The sequence below is a fragment of the Anser cygnoides genome, chromosome 3, assembly GCF_040182565.1.
Source record: "Anser cygnoides isolate HZ-2024a breed goose chromosome 3, Taihu_goose_T2T_genome, whole genome shotgun sequence".
Taxonomy (NCBI): domain Eukaryota; kingdom Metazoa; phylum Chordata; class Aves; order Anseriformes; family Anatidae; genus Anser; species Anser cygnoides.
This window is the reverse complement of record NC_089875.1, coordinates 42,299,092-42,319,011: the sequence shown is the minus strand read 5'-3', so window position 1 is coordinate 42,319,011 and position 19,920 is coordinate 42,299,092. Positions and strand designations below refer to the sequence as shown.

At 42.3% G+C, this 19,920-nt stretch overlaps 1 protein-coding gene and 1 long non-coding RNA gene across 5 annotated transcripts; both read left to right on the top strand.

The window, feature by feature from the left end:
- The first annotated feature begins 220 nt into the window (after nucleotides 1–220).
- GGPS1 (geranylgeranyl diphosphate synthase 1) lies at nucleotides 221–19,433 on the top strand. 4 transcript variants are annotated; one of them, XM_048047922.2, is made up of 4 exons: nucleotides 221–398; nucleotides 4,148–4,240; nucleotides 13,456–13,526; nucleotides 18,299–19,433. In XM_048047922.2, the coding sequence occupies exons 2-4, from the start codon at nucleotides 4,174–4,176 to the stop codon at nucleotides 19,058–19,060; spliced, it is 900 nt and encodes a 299-aa protein (XP_047903879.1). In that variant the 5' UTR covers nucleotides 221–398; nucleotides 4,148–4,173; the 3' UTR covers nucleotides 19,061–19,433. The 4 variants fall into 4 exon arrangements, with proteins under 4 accessions (XP_047903879.1, XP_047903878.1, XP_047903880.1 ...); XM_048047921.2 differs by lacking the exon at nucleotides 221–398 and adding an exon at nucleotides 445–578; XM_048047923.2 differs by lacking the exon at nucleotides 221–398 and adding an exon at nucleotides 662–2,174.
- On the top strand, nucleotides 4,250–13,449 carry LOC136790394 (uncharacterized). The gene is made up of 3 exons (XR_010830278.1): nucleotides 4,250–4,374; nucleotides 4,496–4,619; nucleotides 5,277–13,449. It is a non-coding gene; the product is annotated as an uncharacterized lncRNA (long non-coding RNA).
- Nucleotides 19,434–19,920: the final 487 nt, after the last annotated feature.

Here is a 19,920-nt window from a genome sequence, read left to right as displayed (position 1 = left end):
CTCCGGCCCCATTGGCCGCCGCGTCGGAAATACTGACGTCATTTTTCTCCACTTCTATGGAAACTGAGACTCGGCGCCGAGGAGGCTCACGGGTAACGCAGTCCTCCCCCGCCGCCCGCCCCGCTTCCCCCAGCGAGCGGCCGCTCGGCGCGAACTACACATCCCAGGGTGCACCGCGCGCGGCCGCCGCGCGGGGCCGGGGCCCCAGCCGAATGCTAATGGCAGGAGGGGGCTGGGCCGGCGCGTGCGCGGTGCGGCTCCGGTGGCGCATTTTCCCCCAAGAGGGGAAGGTGGCGCCCGGCGGGGCGGAAGGGGGCGGTGCTCCTCCATCGCCGCCTGCCTCCCGCCGGGACCCGGGCGGGGCGGGGCGGGGCTGTTCGGGCTGGCGGCGGCGTGAGGTGAGCGGCGGGAGCTGGGGTCGTTCCCGAAAGGGGGGAGCCGGGGCTGGCGGCGCCGGCTCGGGAGGGGGTCCCGGGGGGGGTCCCCTCGCCCTAAAATGGCGCTGGGGAGCCGGGCACGGGCGGGCTCCGAGCCTCGCCCCCAGCCCCGTGCCGGCCCCGGAGGGCTCCGCCGGTTAGGTGAGTGCCGGGGCTGGGAGCCCTGGTGGTCCTTGAGCCCGTACGCGTCCCGTAAGGGGTCTGGGTGCGCCCGCTGGGGCGCAGCTCGCCCTGCGGACCCCTCCCGGGCTCTGCTCCCCTCGGGCTGGGGGCTGCGTGCGCTGAGTGCTGGGGCAGGGCTCCTCTGGGGGCTGCCCGCTGCGGGTCTCTGCCCCTCGGGGCTGTGCTCGCCTTCTGGGCAGGTGTGCTGCCGCTGGGGCTGCTGCTGTTTAAGGCAGCTTGTTAGGCGCGTGTTGTCCTGGAGAGCCCCTGTCATCTCCATCCCTCCCTCCCCAAACTGGGGGACTTCTGTAGAGTGGGAGGGATGGGGTGAAACGCTGTTTTACGAAGCCCCAAAGTGAGGATGCTTCTTGGCACATAGCCTGGAGTTAATATTGCTTAGCTCCTCGCACAGGCCACAGCTCCAGGCATTGTCTTAGAGTAGTTTCCTCTTCTGGAAGACAATGCCCCCATCTTCTTTGTGTTCCCAAGGAGATCACCAGAGATAAGGCTTGTTGCAGCGCCGTGGGCTGGCTGTTGTGGTTGCGGGGCACATGCCCCAAGCAGCTCTTCTGTGTGCTTGTATGGGGCTGCTGAGAAATAACCAAAAGAGACGCGAGCCTTGCGTGAGTTGAGATGCAGGAAGTGTGTGTGCTGGTCTGAAAGGAAACCGAACGAAGCGAAATGGCCTGAGCTGCTTTAATCTTCTGAATAAACACACATGCAGTCGTTCCTGCCGCTTTCACTAACAAAAGGCCTCACATTCCCTTTCACTTAATGTTTGTTGTCTTGCGATTTCTCTTTTTACTAGAAGGGGTTGACTAACATCTTGTCTGTAAGTGCCTTGAGGAAACTTTCCTCAACAGCTAAACTTCTGTAGTAAATTGGTTGGTTATTTGGGCAGGAAACCCTTCATACCAAGCACTTTCCATTGAGCGTTAAATGTGATGACTTCACTAATATTTCTGTTCTTTGTACAGTCTCATGCTTGATGGTATTCCGGCATATAGGCCTTTATAGGTGCCTTCATTTAGATATCTTTATCGAGTGTCCCTTTCTTCTATAAGTTTTGGGGCAGTTCTGCTCGCCATTCTTGTTTTGGTGGGTGTATAAGACGTGTAGGTATCTTATGAGGGATCACATTTTTTCTCTTAGCAGAGGTTAGTCAAGTCATTTGCAGGTAGCATAACAGCCCAGGAAAGCTTAACTGAAGTGATTTCAGTGAAGCTGCCACCACTGTCCATTAGACCTCTTTTGCTTTATTTAAAAACAAAAATGAAGCTCAACTGTAAGCTGTAATGCTTTTCTGCTTTAATAATAAAAAAGTCTTGGCACTTGTGGGAAAAGTGCCTGATTAATTTTTTTTTTTTGATAAACAGCGTTTTGGAGGATTCCTATTAGTACTGCCTGAAAGGTAGATTTAGTTTGCTGTGTAATACTAGCCAATTTTCAGTTTGGATGGGGATTTTTGAGTACTGTGTTAGTGGCCTACAGACAGGGAAGAAACCTCCTCGTTCCCTGAGGGGAGAGGAAGAACTCTAACATTTACTTCTAAGAAGTTTGTCAAGGCACTGGCGGGTGAGTAATCTTCACATTCTTTGTTTTGTGCTGCTACAATGTGTGCTAACTGCCCAACGCTTGTAGGAACAGTGTCAGTGAGAAACTCACAGAGAAGGAATTCCAACCCCAACATCTCCCAACATCTAAACCATCCGTGTGGCTTCTTGATGAATAATCGTCATGGGAGGGTGGCTAACTTGATAGTGTCTCTGTATGTCCAACTCTGAGCATCTCTTTCTCCTTAAAACATCTGAGGATGGGCTGTGATGAGCTTTTTTAATTTCACTTCCTCACTGAAGTCCTTTGAGACTTATCCTTGATGTGCAGGGGTACAGTTTTACAGCTGGAGTTCTCAGTGGCAGTCCTAGCTTGAAAGCAGTTCCTATCTCTGAAGCTATACCAATAAGGTGAGAACAACAGGGAGCTGAGGGTGTCAGATAAGCCCGGCTTAGATTAGTGTGGCTTGACAACCCATTGTGGTGGTACACCACAGGGTAGGATGGAAAGGCTGTAATTCTTACTGTGGTGTTACTGCTAAAAAACTATGCAAAGCTTTCCAGAAAGGTGTGGTCTTAGAAGCATTTCAGTAGCAACTCTGTTTGCTTAAATAGCATTTCTTGCCCCTGAAGTGTTGATAAATTGGGTTAACATATGCAGCGAACCAAATAAAGGGATTGATCCCAACCTAAGCTTCGCAAGCAGTTACTGATGCAGATTAGTTCCCAAGTTTGTACTGCTACAAATATTTGTGGGTCCAGAGGGTGGGAGTGGGACCCATAGGCAAGAACTGATGGAGCTGCCACCGGAAGGGAAAACCCCAGAGCGTTGAGGAATACCAGCTGGTCTAAGTAGCTTAAGGGGAAGCGATGACTGTAATACTGATCCTTTGAGTTGTTGATGGGAAACCTATTGCTGGACTCAGGAGGAGTGGAATATACTGTATTTCACTCATGTCAACCACTCCTTTTAATGTACCAACATTAAGAATGCACCTGTCTGTACTTCTAAAGTCACTTTAAAATAATTATTTTTATCGGTAACTTATAAAACTACTTAATTGCTCCAAGAGGGGGGAAAAATGCTTTCTTTCCTGGATGCTAGCTAAACAGCTGAGAAATGATGCCGAAGTAGCATGAGGCGTTACGCTACTGCTGCAGTTCCTGTCTTAAAATGACATTAGAAGAATTGTTTTGAGCTGCTGTATCTGCAGTGCAGCAAGGAAGGCTAGAGGTGAAAGGAGAGAGAATCCATTATAGGAAACAGTCTGGAAAAAAAAAATGCAAATATGGATGACCATATGGATGTGAACTAGAAAACAATCAATAGATAATTGTTGAGCTATGAAGGGAGTGGATCTTAAAAGATTTACTATGAGAGTATGACGTATGTAGTACATAGGAAAGCGTGTGCAGATGTCTGTATGCTTAAAGAGTGGTAGGTAAGCAGTGCATTCCTGTTCCAAAACATCCATCATGATGAAGCATTCTGTCAAAAAGCTCAAGCTAGTGTTCAGCTTGTTTAGGTTGCCTTGGAGTAAGGTGTAGTTTCTGCTCTTAGGCATCTGCACTTTAGTGCGGGGAAACTGCTTAGGGAGGTTCGATCGTATTGTATGAGGTTTTGTATATACTGACTGTCTTCTCTAAAGCCTTATAGTGGAGCTCCATTGTTGTGAATGCTGATGTCTGAAATATTTCTCTATCGTCTGAGCCCTCTAATATATACAAAAGTCAAAGTAAGCTAAAAGGCTAGGAGTTGGCTTAAGCTATTCATGAATAATTAAAGAAACCTGTATTTAAAACATGCTTGCTTCTTGTCTAAATGCCATCCGGGAAACTTTTTGTATAGTAAAGGTAGTAGTCACCATCATGTTCAAAACTGTAGTACATGCACCTAGCCTAGAGGTCATTAACTTTTTATATTTGTATGCTCCTTTATTTTGTTAATTCAACATTTTTTCTTTTAAATAGTGTTCACAATCCTTTCTTTAACAGTGAACTACCTCTTATCAAATAAAGACATGGATAGGATGGATGAAACATCTAAAAGAATCCTAGAGCCATACCAGTATTTACTTCAATTACCAGGTAAGTTTGCTTTTACTCTTTTAAAAATCAAAACTGTTTTTCTAACATCATTTTTTTTTCCTAGGAAACATACACCAAGAAGTTTATCCATTCTTGATTTGTGGACTTGAGAGTAATTAAAAATACTGAAAAGTGTTAGTTTTGTTTTTATTTCTCTTGTAAAACTATCATTTTAGTGAAACTGGTGCAGTAGCACCTGAGCCTGTCTGTTGCAGCACAGATAGTCATCTTGCATTTGCTCTGTCTTCCATTCAGAGTTGCTGACTTGCTACTTACTGAAACTGATAAGGGCAAGCACCGAAGACTTGATTCTGTTTTTGAAGAATGAAACATTGCCAGCCCAAAGTTTATCTGCTTGCTGTACTAGACTTGATGGATTGTGTGTATATGTTTTAAATAGCTGCTTTTATGTTGTTTCTTCACCCTGGTATGTGTAGAGCCAGGCTTGATTTTGGTCAATTTTGGCTGTCCCTGGATTGCTTCACTTGCCAGAGGGTCTGCCAGTCCTTGTGTAGTGTTAGGTCAGTAGCAACACATTGAGATAAAGTTTCTCTTCTTGAATAGCAGCGATATTAGCAGAATGCAGTTTGATAGAGAATTAATGTATGGGCATGCCAACTAGAAGCCTCTGTTCAACTTGTATCAAATACTGGGGGAACTAACAAATATACGGAATTTAATAAATATTTAAGGAAAGTAACTCTGACCAAAATGATATCTGACTGGGGATAGGAGACCTATCTAGACAAACAGCATAACTAATCACAGGTACAGTACTAACTGGCTTTGTACATCTGCAACAAGACCTGTATTATCAGCAGGGTGGGTCTTTAGCCCATGTGTATTGACGTTCATTATTCATCTTTACAAATATCAGGAGCATCTTGTCTACATTAATGATTGCATGGTCTTGGCAGCTAGTACTGTTTGAGTTGAAAAAGTAGAGAAGGAAAGAATTTGGCAGTAACACTTCTTTTTATAATGCCAGAAAGTTTTCCTGTTTCCTCACAGTATTTTCCATTTTATGTGAAACCAGGTGGTGATTTTGCTAGAAGACTTATTTGAGAATCAATCTATGATATTCCAGAGAGCTTTCTAAGAGCTGGTCCTGAAGAAACTTCTCCAACACCACCTTAAAGGAGGGTTTTTGTTTGGTTTGTTTATCTGACATAAACACGATATATCATAACCCCTCTGTTTTAGCTGCTTTTTATTCTTTTTAAGAAATTGTAGCTGCTGGGAGAAAAAAGCTCAGTTACCTAGTAGCAAATATACATGAGATAAAGTGCCAAGACAAAGAAAACAATCTTCTGTAGGCATAAGTGCTTGACTAATAGCTCTTCAATTAGCTTTCACTTTAAATGATGCATCTGGTTTAACCTTCCCACCTTCATTCCTGTGGCTAAATTCCTGTACTTCATTGTGTGTTCAACCCTGTATTCCGATGGCTTATAAAGTTATATTGATGAGCAGTGCAAGCACTCTGTCCTGTCCTGCTAAAGTATTATAAATCTGGTTGTCCACTGAAACATATCGATCTCTTGTTAATTTATGCTTTGGGGAAGGTGAGAGACAAGATACACCGTGTAGGAATGGTGTCGTGATTTGTAATGGAAGAATTCTCCTAAGGTGGACAGGTAAAAGTTGTGTGCCTTTGGAAAGCTGTTATGGAGTAACGGTGGAAGCGGTAAGTGTTCATAATCATATAGCTGGATGCTTACTGTTTTCTGAAATGTTGGCTTTGCCCGAAGTCAGCTATGCCAAACACAGATCAGTAGGAGCCAGCTACTTGTGTGAGCCTTGGCATCGGTATAAGCACCGATGCTTGGTGAAGGGAAAAATGAGACATATGCTAGCAGTTCATAATTAGGGTGGAGCCCAGATGAGATGCCTGAGCTAATCTAACAAGCTTTTGCTGAAAGAGGTGGTTTAATTCCATCTTCCTTCTGGCAGTATTCTCCTGCATCTTAACTCATGCCAGTTCTCAGCTCACTAACCAGATGATTAGGTAGTATCAATCGCCTAACCTGCTGGAAAACTTGACAGGCAGAATAGTTATCTTTTGTCCAGTCTGAGGAGTGGCACAAGGGTGAGGCCAAAGAGCTGTTTCTCTCTTGGATCACCTGGAGCTCTGAGAGGCTTCTGGAGAAAGCGCAGTTCGGTCAGATATGTACAATTATGGCCCTTCAATATCCAGTTGCTTATCTTGTAGGACCAGTTGAAAAACAGTCTCCAAGTGGTTTAATAACCTGTTAAAACTTGAATGCAGTTAGATGCATATTGAAACTCTTACATAAAGAAGAATTGTGTAACTGTATTGAGATGGTTTTAAAAGTGTCTGCTAATGTTGCCTGTGTTGTAAGAATGCACACTTCTATAGTGATGTTAAGGGTTAATCTCTCAAAACAAGAGAAACTTGATTATTTTGCTTGCCATTAATGAAATAGGACTTTAATGGTAACTGAGGTGATACTTAGAAGTCAAAGAAACAGACAAGCTTGAGTTTATGACACTAGGCTAGAAAAACTACTGGGCTTAAGTCTTTTTTTTCTGTGTTGCTATTTTAACGATTAGTATGCTAATGATGGAATAAGCGTTAATTAACAGAATTTAGTGCCTGGGAGAGCATACATCTTGAAACAGTAACTTTTCTTGTAAAACATTTCAGTAGGTGAACATAAAATTGCCATACTGGTTTATACCAGTGCTCTGCTGAGTCTAGTATTCTGCCCTTTACTTGGGTAAACAAAGTGCAATAAGCAGAAATAAATTTCACAAATGCCAATAATGTGGTTTATCTTAAATTCACGCAGATGAGGAAGAATCTTTCATCTCTGAGTAGCTGAATTAACAGCAGTAACTGTTTTTGCAGCCCTAAGGAGTATATGGGCTTGCTATTGAAAAGGATAGATTCTGATCCTACTCACAACTCTGTATCTTCCCTTTCATGTGCATTGCTGTTGTCCTCGCTTCAGTCTTTCCTGGTCTTGCTTAGCTTGTTAAACAATCAAGACTGGCTTTCGGTCTTTTTTCACCTTTTTCTGCTCAGTTGTTGAACTTAACCAGCTTGGTGAAGGAGTTTTGAAGCATCAGTAGCAAAACTAAGGTGATGCTTTACTTTGACAGTAGCCTGTCAAACTTACCAAAACATATTTTTTTAATAGCATCTAAGTTTTTCCTCACTCTTCTGATATCCTCTAAAAGAGAATACAGCTAGCAGGCACCCAACAGACATAGCTGTCTGCACAGCAGTTCATGTAGAAGGAGACCAGAAACTGAGAACCTGGTACGTGCACTTACAAATGGTGGTGATATGCCACAGGGCATGATCTCTACCACTGGAGCAAATGCACCTTACACATCAGGGACCTCAATCGAGCTGTGTTCCTGAGGGAGGTGGCATCTCTCCAGGTCTTGTACTGCAGAGATGACTGTGGAGATGCCTAGGAATCCCACTGGGCCAGGAGAAAGTAAAAGAAAGAAAAAGGAAGTTCCAGCCCCCAAAAGATATGTATAATGGTGGAAAACACTAAGCAAAGGAGCAGTAGTAGAGGTTCAGCAGGCTGCACAGTATCAGAAATAACTAGGAGATTGACAGAATGTTTTGGAGGCCCGTTCAGGTTCAAGACCCTGAATACATTGAAGGAGGGGCAAGAAGAGTGCCTATCAGGTTGGAAAATGGAGACTTTCACAATGGTGAAAGCTGGGAGCTCATGGCTTCTGGCACCAGGAGAGATTCCTGTTCATTATGAAGAATTGTCAGGTAAGTTTAGTGCACCGGAAGAAAACAAATGGCTAGAACTGTGTATGGCACAGCTTCAGACTGACAGCAAGTGCTAGTAGTGGGGAGGCTGCCGCCTGCAGGGGACAGAGGCCACTGTCTAGCTGTTATCTTCAGGAGGCTTGCTGCTTCTGGACAGGTTGGGTCAGGGATGTTCTGGAGAGACTAGCAAGGGGTGTTTCATCCTCAGGCTACTGAACCCTGCACCTCTTCCACTTCAGCACTAGCGGATATAGGTGGGGGATACCTGGAGCTTATCAAACATACTACATGGCTTTTGGAGTGAGGGATGGGCACAGGAGACCAAGTGTTTTTTCTCCTTGATCCTTGAGCTCTTCTCTCCTCCTCCCCTATTCAAGAAGAATAAGCAGCTCCTTTCTGTTAACAACCAGTTAGTTGCACAGCTGATATTAACAGCAGGGATTTGGGTTTTATGATCATGGGACTCCTTTTGTGCATCAAGGACTACAAGGAGGAGGTGGGATCCACCAACCTAAGTTGGCACTGGCTGACTGACCTGATGAGAAGATATTTAAATCAGAAGTGATAACGGAAGAATAAGACTACCCAAAATAAAGTAAGGAAATGATGAACTGGCAAGCAAAGGGTATAATCTGATGTGGACAAGAGACCTTGTAATTAACAGAACAAAGCTGATGGGAGTCCACCCCAGATGTATGCGTTCAAATAAGGAAGTGATAACAGGGTAATGTGATGCAGGAAGCTCTCACTTTTTTTCTAGGGTATCTGTAGTACTGGGTGACTCTCAAGTGCCTGTACACAAATGCATGAGGAATAAATAGGAGAAGTTAGGTGTCTGCATGCAGCTGCAGGGCTGTGATTTCATTGGTATATTGAATGTGGAATAGCCAGAGACCTGCAGATGGATATGGACTGTCTAGAAAGGCTGGGATGGCAAAGAATGGGAATTGCCTTTTTATGTGAAAGAACAGCTGAATTGCACAGAGTTCTGCCTTGGATTAGATTAACCCATAAACACCCAACAGGCTCAAGATCAGAGGGCAGATCGATATGGGTGACACTACGGTGGGCCTATGTTATAGGCCATCTGATCAGGAAGAAGTAAATGAAGCCTCCAGACAACTGAAAGAAGCCTCATTCACAGGCCCTTGTCCTCATGAGAGACTTCTACCTCAATAGGTAGTAGAAGAAGCAATGCAGCAGGGCACAGGCAATCCCAGAGGTTTCTGGAATGCATCAAGGACCGATGAGTTGATGAGGGAAGGCGTTTTGCTGGACTTCACGCTTTGAAAACAAAGAATTGGTTGGGATGTGAAGGCTGGGGGCAGCTGTGTCTGTGACCACGGGATGGTGGAATTCAGGATCCTGAGAGGCGGAAACAATGCAAAAAGCAGAATCACAGCCCTGGACTAGTTAACCCTATTTTGAACAGGGTGGGAGTTTGAGCTAGACAGTCCTACAGTGGCCGTAATCTGTCCCAAGTGGCTGCCCAGGTTTAATGGGATGGGCCTGCTCTTTTTGCCTGCGTGCCTGCAGTTCACGTGTGCTGGCTGTAGTGTTCTTGTAGCTGTGTGGGGAGGCCTGCTCAGGGACCCCTTTAGCCCTAACCCATCAGAGGACAGAGCTAAACATGGCAGTGCACAATGTAGCTGAGGTACTATAATAGCTTGCTTCATCCGTAAGGGTGATGCCCCCTTTCCCCCAGCTCTCAGCATTTGCTGCTTAGCCTCTACTGACTCTGGCAGACCTGCTTTATAAGCTGACTCAGTACATAAAGCTGGCAGAAAGCTAGCCTAGCAAAAAGCAGTCAGCTTTCTGCTGGGGTAATGAGTTGAATTAGCTTAGTGAGGCTCTAATGAGGGTTAGGTTAATAGTCCCTCTGCTCTTCCCCATGCTGTTCGATCCATTTCACATACCCTCACTCTAAGTGGGGTGCTGCCTTAAGGGCATAGTTTGAGGTCACTTTAATGCAGCATGTGTAAAGAAATACTGATCAGCAGCCTGTCCAGAGCAGGAGGTCTATGAGCTTTGGGTTTGTACTCTGTCAGGAGAACAATCATATAGATATAAACACGTGTAGTCGGTTTGATTTTAGAGAAGTGTCTCTTATCTGATTAAATAGGTGGGAGGGATTGTCCTCAGTGTGACCTCTCTAATTTAACTGAATCTTTGTTTCTAGGATAACTATTTTACATTCTTATAAAGAGTTTTTGTCAGAGTGGATCTATTATGTTTGAAATATTTTTCTTACCTTATTTTCCACCCTGCGTTACTAAGGAGAAAATAAGTTTTGCGTAGTTTTTGCTTGATTAGGGCAGTATTGGGATCTTCAGCAGATCAAACAGTGCATTTAGCATAAATTTGTTAAAAAGTTGTTGCAGTACTGTCTATAATTATGGCTGGGTACAGAAGGCAGAAGAACTTTGGAAGTTGGATCTGGGTAGTCTTCAGTTGTACAAGAGTCTGCTTAGACTAGTCAAGAGGGTAGTGACACATAGCAGTGGAAAAAGTGAGTAATTTTGGTGGTGTTAAGTTTTACTCTCAGTTTTTTTAAGATGGCCTTTATCTATAGGCCATCTAGTCTGAAGGGAGGGCTGGAGGCCAAGAATGGAGCCTTCCTGTCTGAAGTGTTGAAGGGGTTTGGTCTCTAGTCATCATAGCGTGACTGTAGGCATAAAACATGCATACGGAAAATTGCTTTAACATCAAATAGACCTGGTAGGGTTGACTTCAGAACAAGATACAATAGCATTTATGAAGCAATAATGGGGCTCACAAAAGCAAATCTGCACCTGTAAAAGGAAAGATTAATGCTTCACTATACGGATAGTGTTCTTTTCCTTTAATAGTCAGTGTCTAGACAGCCTCACTAGTACATGGTAGACAAGTCTAACAACTCAAATGCAGTCTATACTGAGGAGCTAAATGGCTAAATCCACTGTGTATATATTAACAGTCCATTTAGATTACATGCTAGTAGTTATGTACCTCATGATGAAATAAAACTTGTTACTGAATATCTAGCACTCCGTAGGTGTATTTTCTAGGAAATGTATTTAGAAAAACAGAATTAGCTTGCCTAATGCTTATATTGATTCAAAAGCTACTTTTTTTCTTAATCCAGAAGTGAGCAAACAGCTGTAGATGAGGTATGCTTTCTTAATGTGATATTATCTCTGACTAGTTTTCTTTATGGACATACTAAAATACTTGTTTACACGTACCTGGCAAGTTGTACAATTTGGCAGATGTCTGTAACAGTTACACTGAATACTTGAGTGATTATTTCCTCCTCAGTTAACTCATGCAATTATTATTTAAAAAAAAGTTGAGCCTTTGATGCAGGGAGTCTTGACCCTGCTTTGTGCAGTACTTGGTGGTCATGAATATGCAGTAAGACCGGGAACAGATTTGGCCAAAATCTAATCTACCCACATGGTGGGTGGGAAGGAAAGAAGAGGAACAAAGTCTGAATGTTGGTAGTATTTCAAATCCTTGACATCTGCAGGAGCTATTGCTGTCAGAAGCAGATCTGACTTGAACTAGTGATGGTGCTTAGCTAATGTAAGATATTTTAAAACTCTTGGGTGCTACTCTAATTTTGCATTCAAACTTGAGCTCTGGTTACCCATGTTAAAATGGTGAACTTAAGTCAGTGAATTATTGATTTAAATACAGTTTAAAAAAAAAAAAAACTGAACTAGATACTTATTGTCCTGATAGAGAATAAGCCTGGCATGAGAAAGTTAAGATATCTGTTGTGCTATTTCAGAAACAAAGTAATCCCTCCCTCCTGCAAAAAGCTATTAGTATTTGAAACTGAATAGAGAAAACAAAAATTGAGAATGTGAGCCAAAGGCAGTGTATGTCCAGGTAAAAGTGCCCCTTTCCATAGGGCACAGCCAGAAGCCAAAGCTCTTGGGAAAGAAGTGCTTTTTCATTAGTCACTTCTGTCACCATCACCTTTTGGTTTTTGTTAGGAAATAGTGAAAAGTCTTTGAGAACCGAGCAAAAATTGAAGCCCTTTCAACAAATGTGGATGGTTACCACCCCCCACTACAGAATCCGAACCACAAACCTGTTGCTTACATCTTGGTGGCTTGATTAGTAGGAGAGGAGAAATCCTGTCTGATTTCTCTACAGTATATGATTGCAAGTGAATCTATCTGTGTTAGTTATTCTGTTCTGTGCGTGCTGGTCGCACAGCAATAGAGAGAAGCCTTGGGGAAAGATTCAGATGTTGTAACTTCTTCAGCGCTGCGGGCAGGACGGCATCATTAATGTGAGGGCTGATATTGCGGAATCATTCTTAGGTTATCTCTCTCAGTAGGTCTTGGAGTAATATGGAACCCGCTATCTAGGTTGCACTGCTTTGAGGTTTGCTGGAAACTGCTTCCAGAAACCTTGTTGATACAAGCTATGTATGCAAGCTCTTTGTGTCAACATATTTTGCTGTTATTCGAAGATCTTAAGCTCAGCTGAGCTTCTTAAAGTTTGAAGCTGCACAGCCCGTGTGGGTAGAGAATGACTGATCAATATGAAATTGTTCAATAAAGATCAATAGACACACTGGATAAATATTTGTATACGACCCTTAGCGATTTATTAAAGAAAGCTTGCATCAATAATTTATAGGCAAGATTAACTTGTTAACATAGGCTAACTTATTTTAAAATCAACTCCTTCAGGTAAAATGTATCTGGAATGAAGAGTAACACTTATTTTAACACCAAATTTGTACCTGTAATCTTGTCTTTCGTTCTTCTGAAGAAGGTGACGGCCTGGTTCTCTGCCAAACTAGAGTTAGCAAAAGCAGAATGTCCCGTTATGAATAGGTGAACTTCTAGAGTATAAGATAAATATCTGAAATCTTGGAATGTTCTATTCTGTTCAGAAGTAGATTGTTTAGAGTTATTTAATAAGTATGTCGCATGTCACTTTGTCTTTACAAAGTCAGTAGCAAATGAAGAGTACTACAGTAGAAAGACTTGACAATGGAGAGGAAATAAATATTCAGCAAATACACATCTTCAACAAATAATGAATCAAAGTTTTTCCAAAGTTCTTTGAAACTTTCTAATCCTACACAAAGTCAACATGCCTGGCAAACTAGAACTTGCTTTCAGAGATAGCAAGCTGATCTATACAGGTTACTGACAGACTGTTTTCAAGATCACTTTCTGATTAAACTGCCAAAGCTAAATAGTAACATGTAAATACGTGCTTTATAGTATCGTTTATGTATATTATTGTGAAATGTTTCCAACAATCAGCAACTTGAGTTTTAATGTTTATACAGTGAGGAAAACAAGCTACAAACTTACTGTAATATATTTTACCCTTTCAAGTGGTTATGCTTATCATCTTGCTGCTCTCAAATCAGTTACAGTTCTTAAGACAAATTGTTGTCTAATAATGAACTTCATGTGATTTTGTTTTTTTCTAACCGTAGGTAAGCAAGTGAGAACCAAACTGTCACAGGCCTTTAATCACTGGCTGAACGTTCCAGAAGATAAGATACAGGTACTAGCTAATTATTTTTAAAGGGCTGTTATCTTTCTTCCAAGAATATCAGTAGCATTGTTCTTAATGTGTTTAAGACTTCTGATAATTTATGCTACATAATTATCAAATATGAAGTACAGCTTCAGCAAAATAACTAGTGCAAAGCTTTGGCTGTGGTGGAATACTGAGGAAACAATTTCTGCAGTTTGTCTTGTGTAGAACAGTTACTGCTTTTCAAGTGTACTCAACCTTTTGAATTGTGGATGAGCAGCTGCTATTGTTACCCACTTTGGTTATTAACAATGAGTTTTCCATGACTTATGAAAGAACCTAGATAGTTACCTTGTAAGCTACACATAGTGATTGAGAATAAGCTCTTACTATTTTGACACAAGAATATCAAAGCCAGCAGTCAAGTGAACTTCATAAACCACTTGTTCTGGACTTTTAGGTGGACTTCTTACACAGTCTAGAGTCCTTACTTTCTATTGGGAAACATTTGACCAGGAATATTCATTTTTTTCCCCTGTTGAACAGATCTGTGCAAGATGCATAGCTGTGTGTTTAAACGCTGGCTTGTAAAATGCGAAATTACCCTTTTGCTTCGACTATAGTTTCAACCAAACTGCTTATTTAGGGTGCGAAAGGTACTCTATATCCAAGGTAATGTAAGGAATTAAAGTAACCCATTATGGTGGTTGGTAGTTTTTTTGTTGTTTTTGTTGTTTTTGACATTTACCTGGTCCCTAGCTAATTTCATTAATGGTCAGGCAGGCCATTAGTGTTTGAAGGATCCCTCTTTAGGGTAGCTTGTGTCATACTTTTCATAGTCCTTGAGTAGCAAAATGGCTTAAGTAATTTAAACAGTGAAGGAACAGGCTGCATTAGTCTCCTAGTAATTTTATTTTTTTCAACCTTGTGCATTGTGGTGGATTCACCCTGATGAACACCTAACCTCTACTGCAACTGTGCTCTCACTCCCACCCCCCCAAAAAGGAAGAGGAAAAGAAATGCAATGGAAAAGGGCTCCAGGGCTGAGATAAGGACAGGGAGATCGCTCACCAATTATCTTCACAGGCAAAACAGACTCAATGTAGGGAAAATAACGTAATTTATTGCCTATTACTAACAGACCAGAGCAGTGAGAAACTAAAAGCAAACTAAAATAACCTTCTCCCCCCATCCATCTTCTACCTCCTGCTCCTGAGTGGCACAGGGGAATGGGGTTGTGGTCAGTCCATAACACTTAATCATCTGCTGCTCCTCCACGGTCACTCCCTGCTCCTGTTCCACATGGGGTCCCTCCCACGGGATGCCGTCCTTCCTGAACTGAGCCTGCGGGGGCTGCCCACAGGCAGCAGCTCTTCAAGAACTGTACCCACACGGCTCCGTACCACGGGGTCCATCCATCCCCCAGGAGCAAACTGCTCCAGCATGGGTCCCCCACGGGCGGCAGCTCCCCCCAGACCCCCTGCTCCTGCGTGGGCTCCTCTCCACGGGCTGCAGCTCCGGCCCGGGGCCTGCTCCTGCGGGGGCTCTCCATGGGCCGCAGCCTCCTCCAGGCCACATCCACCTGCTCCACCGGGGGCTCCTCCACGGGCTGCAGCGTGGAGATCTGCTCCCTGTGGGACCCATGGGCTGCAGGGGGACAGCCTGCTCCACCAGGGGCCTCTCCACAGGCCGCAGGGGAACTGCTGCTGCCTGCCTGGAGCACCTCCTGCCCTCCCACTGCAGTGACCTTGGGGGTCTGCAGGACTGGTTCTGTTTTCTCACTCCTCACTCTCCTGGCTGCTGTTGCACAGCAGTTTTTTCCCTTAAATCTGTTCTGCCAGAGGCACAACCAGCATCATTTGTTGGCTCAGCTGTGGCTGAATCCGTTTTGGAGCCAGCTGGAGCTGGCTGTTACCTAACATGGGGCAGGTCCTTGGCACTTCTCAGAGGCCACCCCTGCAGCCCTCCTGCTGCCAAGCCCTTGTCACATAAATCCAGTATATCCATATAACTCTTTAGCCAGATTTATTCTGGTTTCCAGTTAGACAAATGTATTATAGCAACCTGTGTACTTGTATGCATGGGTTTAGTCTAAAATCATAGATCAAAATTCAAATTGGCAGGAGTCTCTAGTAGTTATCTAGGTCAAACCTGCTCAAAGAAGGACTTGTTCCATAGCTGCTTCAGGCTTCTGAGAGCCTTGCTGAGTCTTGAAAATCTGACTGCAGCCTCTCAGGGCACCTCTTCCAATGCTGAATCCCTTTCATGGTAAGTTTTCCATTATGGCCTACTGGAATCTCTTGCACTGCAGTCTGCAGTTATAGCCTCTTACCCTTTGGTGAGCACCAGTGATGATGGGAGTCCATTGTCTTTCTAGCACTACAGGTAATTAAAGCTGCAGTACCACAGTGTGAACAGAAGTAACCAGTTCTACCTGCCACTTCTAAACAGATAGTCACGTAACCATTATTGAAAATTTAGACCACTTATTTTAGTTATCTTTATGAAGAAAACTGATGTTTTAATGTCGTCTTTACCACTTAAGTGGTTTGTAATTCTCTGAGTCACCTCAGGACAAAAACAAGACCCTGTCATCTTTGAATCTTGCTGAAATTGTTACGGCTTTTGTCTATAATTGTACTCATTTTAATAATGTAAGGTTGTTGAAGTCTGGGCGATTGCCTGTCATCTTTCTGACATCTCTTGTAACCTTAAGTCTTTCCAGTTGTCTTGCAGCCTGACTCCATTCCAGTTACCTGTATTCTATTAAAAATCTGAATTTTGATATTATTTATCTTCATGTAGTTTATCTAGATGAATAGAGTTGAGGCTACTGTTCCTTGGTTCTAAGCTTTACTATTGGCTACCGTCATTTTACTATTTTCTCAGCCACATGGTCTCTTTTCTACCTACTGCATCCGTAGTGCTCATCTTACGCTGCACTGAGACACTTCAGCTTTTTGAGTTAGAGAATACAGCATCTGTCAGATCAACTTTCTTCTAAGACAGCACTGAAATGGCCTGGCACAGGGCCAAGTAAAATTTAAAGCTATTGCAGGTAAGAAGGTAGAAATCTGTGTGTTGAAAGTGGTATTGCAGCAGTCACAGATTAGATGGGCTTGGGTTGTAAAAAAGCATAGTGCTCTGTGTTGGTCTTCTGCTTTCATTACGAAGAGCAGTCTTACTCATTTCCTCAGGCATTTCCTGATATCTTCTAGAAAATAAGCTTTTTCTGCTGTCTAAACTTCTTCCTGCCTCACTTCCAACCTTAAAGCATTTCTGACACTGCTTTTCCTTATGAAAGTTCACAAAATAATTCAAACAGTCATGAAGCACTATTTAAGTTACTTCAATTCAACCTTAAACATCTAGAAGCTCTAAGAGTTCACAGAACTGAAAGTGGTATGAAATATGCTAACAAGAAGTGCTAGAGTAGGCTCATCCGATGAATTCACTGGGAAACTTTCATGATAGTATTGAAAATGACATAATGGACTAAACCAATATTCAGAAAAATAGGCATTGCAAAGTTGTTTTTTATGATTACTGTCCTTCCTGATTTTAAAGTTAGTGGGCAACAATGTACCTTTACAGGTCAAAGTAGTCCTCACTTCTAACTCCTAGATGAGTCATTAGTACTTAAGTAGCTTGTTTTTACAGTTGTTATCTTGGACAAACAAACAATTAGATCGTAGGATTTCAGTTTTTAACCTTTGGGGACAGTGGTCACTGAGCACTAGGTGGCTTGCTGCTGAAGAAATGCTTGCAGCAGCAAAGTCCCTCTTAATGCTTCCTACAGCACCCACCATGTACAAACATACTAGCTATTTGCTACTATTTAAATGATGGCCTTAATGGGTTTTAGAAGCAGTTGTTTTGATGAGTGCATGTTGCTAGCAAGTATGACTGGCTCAGTAGCTTCAAAATTATATCTTTATCAGATGTGCTTTTTGCAGTGAGTTTATACCATATGCAGTTTTACATGTTCAGATTTCCATTTAAGCGGGTGCTGAATATACCTGTTGCTCGCATAGGAGCTCTGCAATGAAAACCATACACAGGCTTTAAGCTCTTGTTGAAGTGTCCTGCTTTGGAACTGTTTGTTGAATGTAGTCAGCCCCACGCTTGGTGTTGTGAATAGCTTATTGAGTACCTCAGCTGGTGCATGATTTTGGTCTGTCAAGTGTAACAAGTATGTTTAAGAAGCTTTCCCAAAAGTTTTAGATACTGCCTTTCTACCAGGAATTTTCCAAATGAGGTTTTGGAGAACAGCCAATGTCCTTTAGGAACTCAGCACTAAAGATAACTACACAAAGTTTGGGGAAAGAAAGATGAAAACTCTAGTTCTCAAAACAAGGTACACATGACAGATGTGTTCATAGATGACACCTGACATTCTTAAGCACTGTCTCTGGCATATTTCAAATTAGTAAACCTAGACTTGTCACAACATCATGTTTCTTCTCTTTGCTTTATTTGTGTTTCTAATATGTTACTGTGTGGCTCCTAGACAATGGCCTATTTTAGGACTGTAGCAACAATGGAGAGGAGTAGGCATGTGGAAAGGCTTTGTGGAGTAAATTGACATAGTGTCTTTTGTGATCAGATTCAGTGGTCCAGGACTAAATGGCAAACTGGATGACTAAGTGAATCATAAAACTAACAGTAAGAACAAGTGGTCTAATGGGGAGCCTTGGTGACAATATCATGCTTTAAAACTTTTCCTATTGTAAATAAAATCTCACAAAACTGGAGGTTAAATTGCAGCGGGAGATAATAATTTTCTCTTCTTGTAATAGGTTATCATTGAAGTGACAGAGATGTTGCACAATGCAAGCCTGCTTGTGGATGATATTGAAGATAACTCAAAGCTACGACGGGGCTTTCCAGTGGCTCACAGTATCTATGGAATTCCATCAGTAATCAACTGTGCTAATTATGTGTATTTCCTTGGCTTAGAGAAGGTTTTAACCCTTGATCACCCAGATGCTGTTAAAGTTTTTACCCGCCAGCTACTGGAACTCCATAAAGGTCAAGGCTTGGATATTTACTGGAGAGATACTTACACCTGTCCTACAGAAGCTGAATACAAAGCTATGGTACTACAAAAGACAGGTGGTCTCTTTGGATTGGCTGTAGGCCTTATGCAGCTCTTCTCGAATTATAAAGAGGACTTAAAACCACTTCTTAACACACTTGGTCTCTTCTTCCAAATAAGAGATGACTATGCCAACTTGCACTCCAAAGAATATAGCGAAAACAAGAGTTTTTGTGAAGACTTAACTGAGGGCAAGTTCTCATTCCCAACCATTCATGCGATTTGGTCAAAACCTGAAAGTACTCAGGTGCAAAACATTTTACGCCAAAGGACAGAAAACATAGATATAAAAAAATACTGTGTGCATTACCTGGAAAACGTGGGTTCATTTGAGTATACTCGGAACACATTAAAAGAGCTTGAATCTGAAGCCTATAAACAAATTGAATCACTAGGGGGAAACCCTGAGCTTGTAGCACTAGTTGAACAGCTGAGCAAAATGTTCAAAGAAACAGAAAATTAATAAATTTGTCTCCTGGGGGAGAATGGAAGCTTTTTAAAATGGGAAAATAACTAGATTATCTGAAAGGTGTAATAATCAGCCTCACTTAAAACTACTTGTGTTGCCACATTACAGAAATTATTGTTGAAACCAATTTGGTCTCTGAGTATTGTGATATATCCTATTATCTATATGGTTTTAATTGTAACTGCTTGCAGATGGCTTTGTTAAAGCATATGTACTAGAACAAACAAGTTCTGAATCCATGTGATCTTTACACAATCATTGGCATTACTTCAGCCCTGGAGCTCTCATAGGTTATGGTGCATATTCAGCCAGGCTACTGTAGGTTTCTGCCTGAAATTCCATATTAAATTAAGTTTGATTAACCTGAGTGGCTTGTGTGTTTTTAAGCAATGCTCTAGTAAACCAAAATTTGCAATGTTAAATAACAAAAGATACTTGCAACCAGAATGCATGTATACAAGTGTTGCATTGTAAATACAAGTTACAATTGTGAAGATCAGATGGATCTTCACTTAATCCTAATGTGAATATCCTGTACGGTGTCTGAGAATATTTTCAGGGGAATACAAATTGTGGAAAATATTTTTTATCCAAGTGAGACTAATGTTTAGACTGAACTGTTAGCTTTATAGAGACTTCTGCTTCACTTGGGAAGAATGTTCTATCGCATCAGAAAAGCATGAATTTGCCACTGATTCCAGCTCTGTTGTGAATAACTTTGATTGCCTGGTTTTAGATTTTTAAGCTGTCAAATATTTTGTAGCCTGGGACTTAAATCTATGCATTACATCTCAAACATGTAGCTGCAAATAGCAACGTAGTAAGGTGCTATTAGGAAGGGTATGCGATTGACA

Coding starts and splice junctions, on each gene's coding strand:
- GGPS1 (XM_048047921.2), top strand. CDS start 497: ATGGCGCTGGGGAGCCGGGCACGGGCGGGCTCCGAGCCTCGCCCCCAG. Junction 579..4,147: donor CGGAGGGCTCCGCCGGTTAG/GTGAGTGCCGGG, acceptor TTTCTTTAACAG/TGAACTACCTCTTATCAAAT. Junction 13,527..18,298: donor TTCCAGAAGATAAGATACAG/GTACTAGCTAAT, acceptor TTCTTGTAATAG/GTTATCATTGAAGTGACAGA.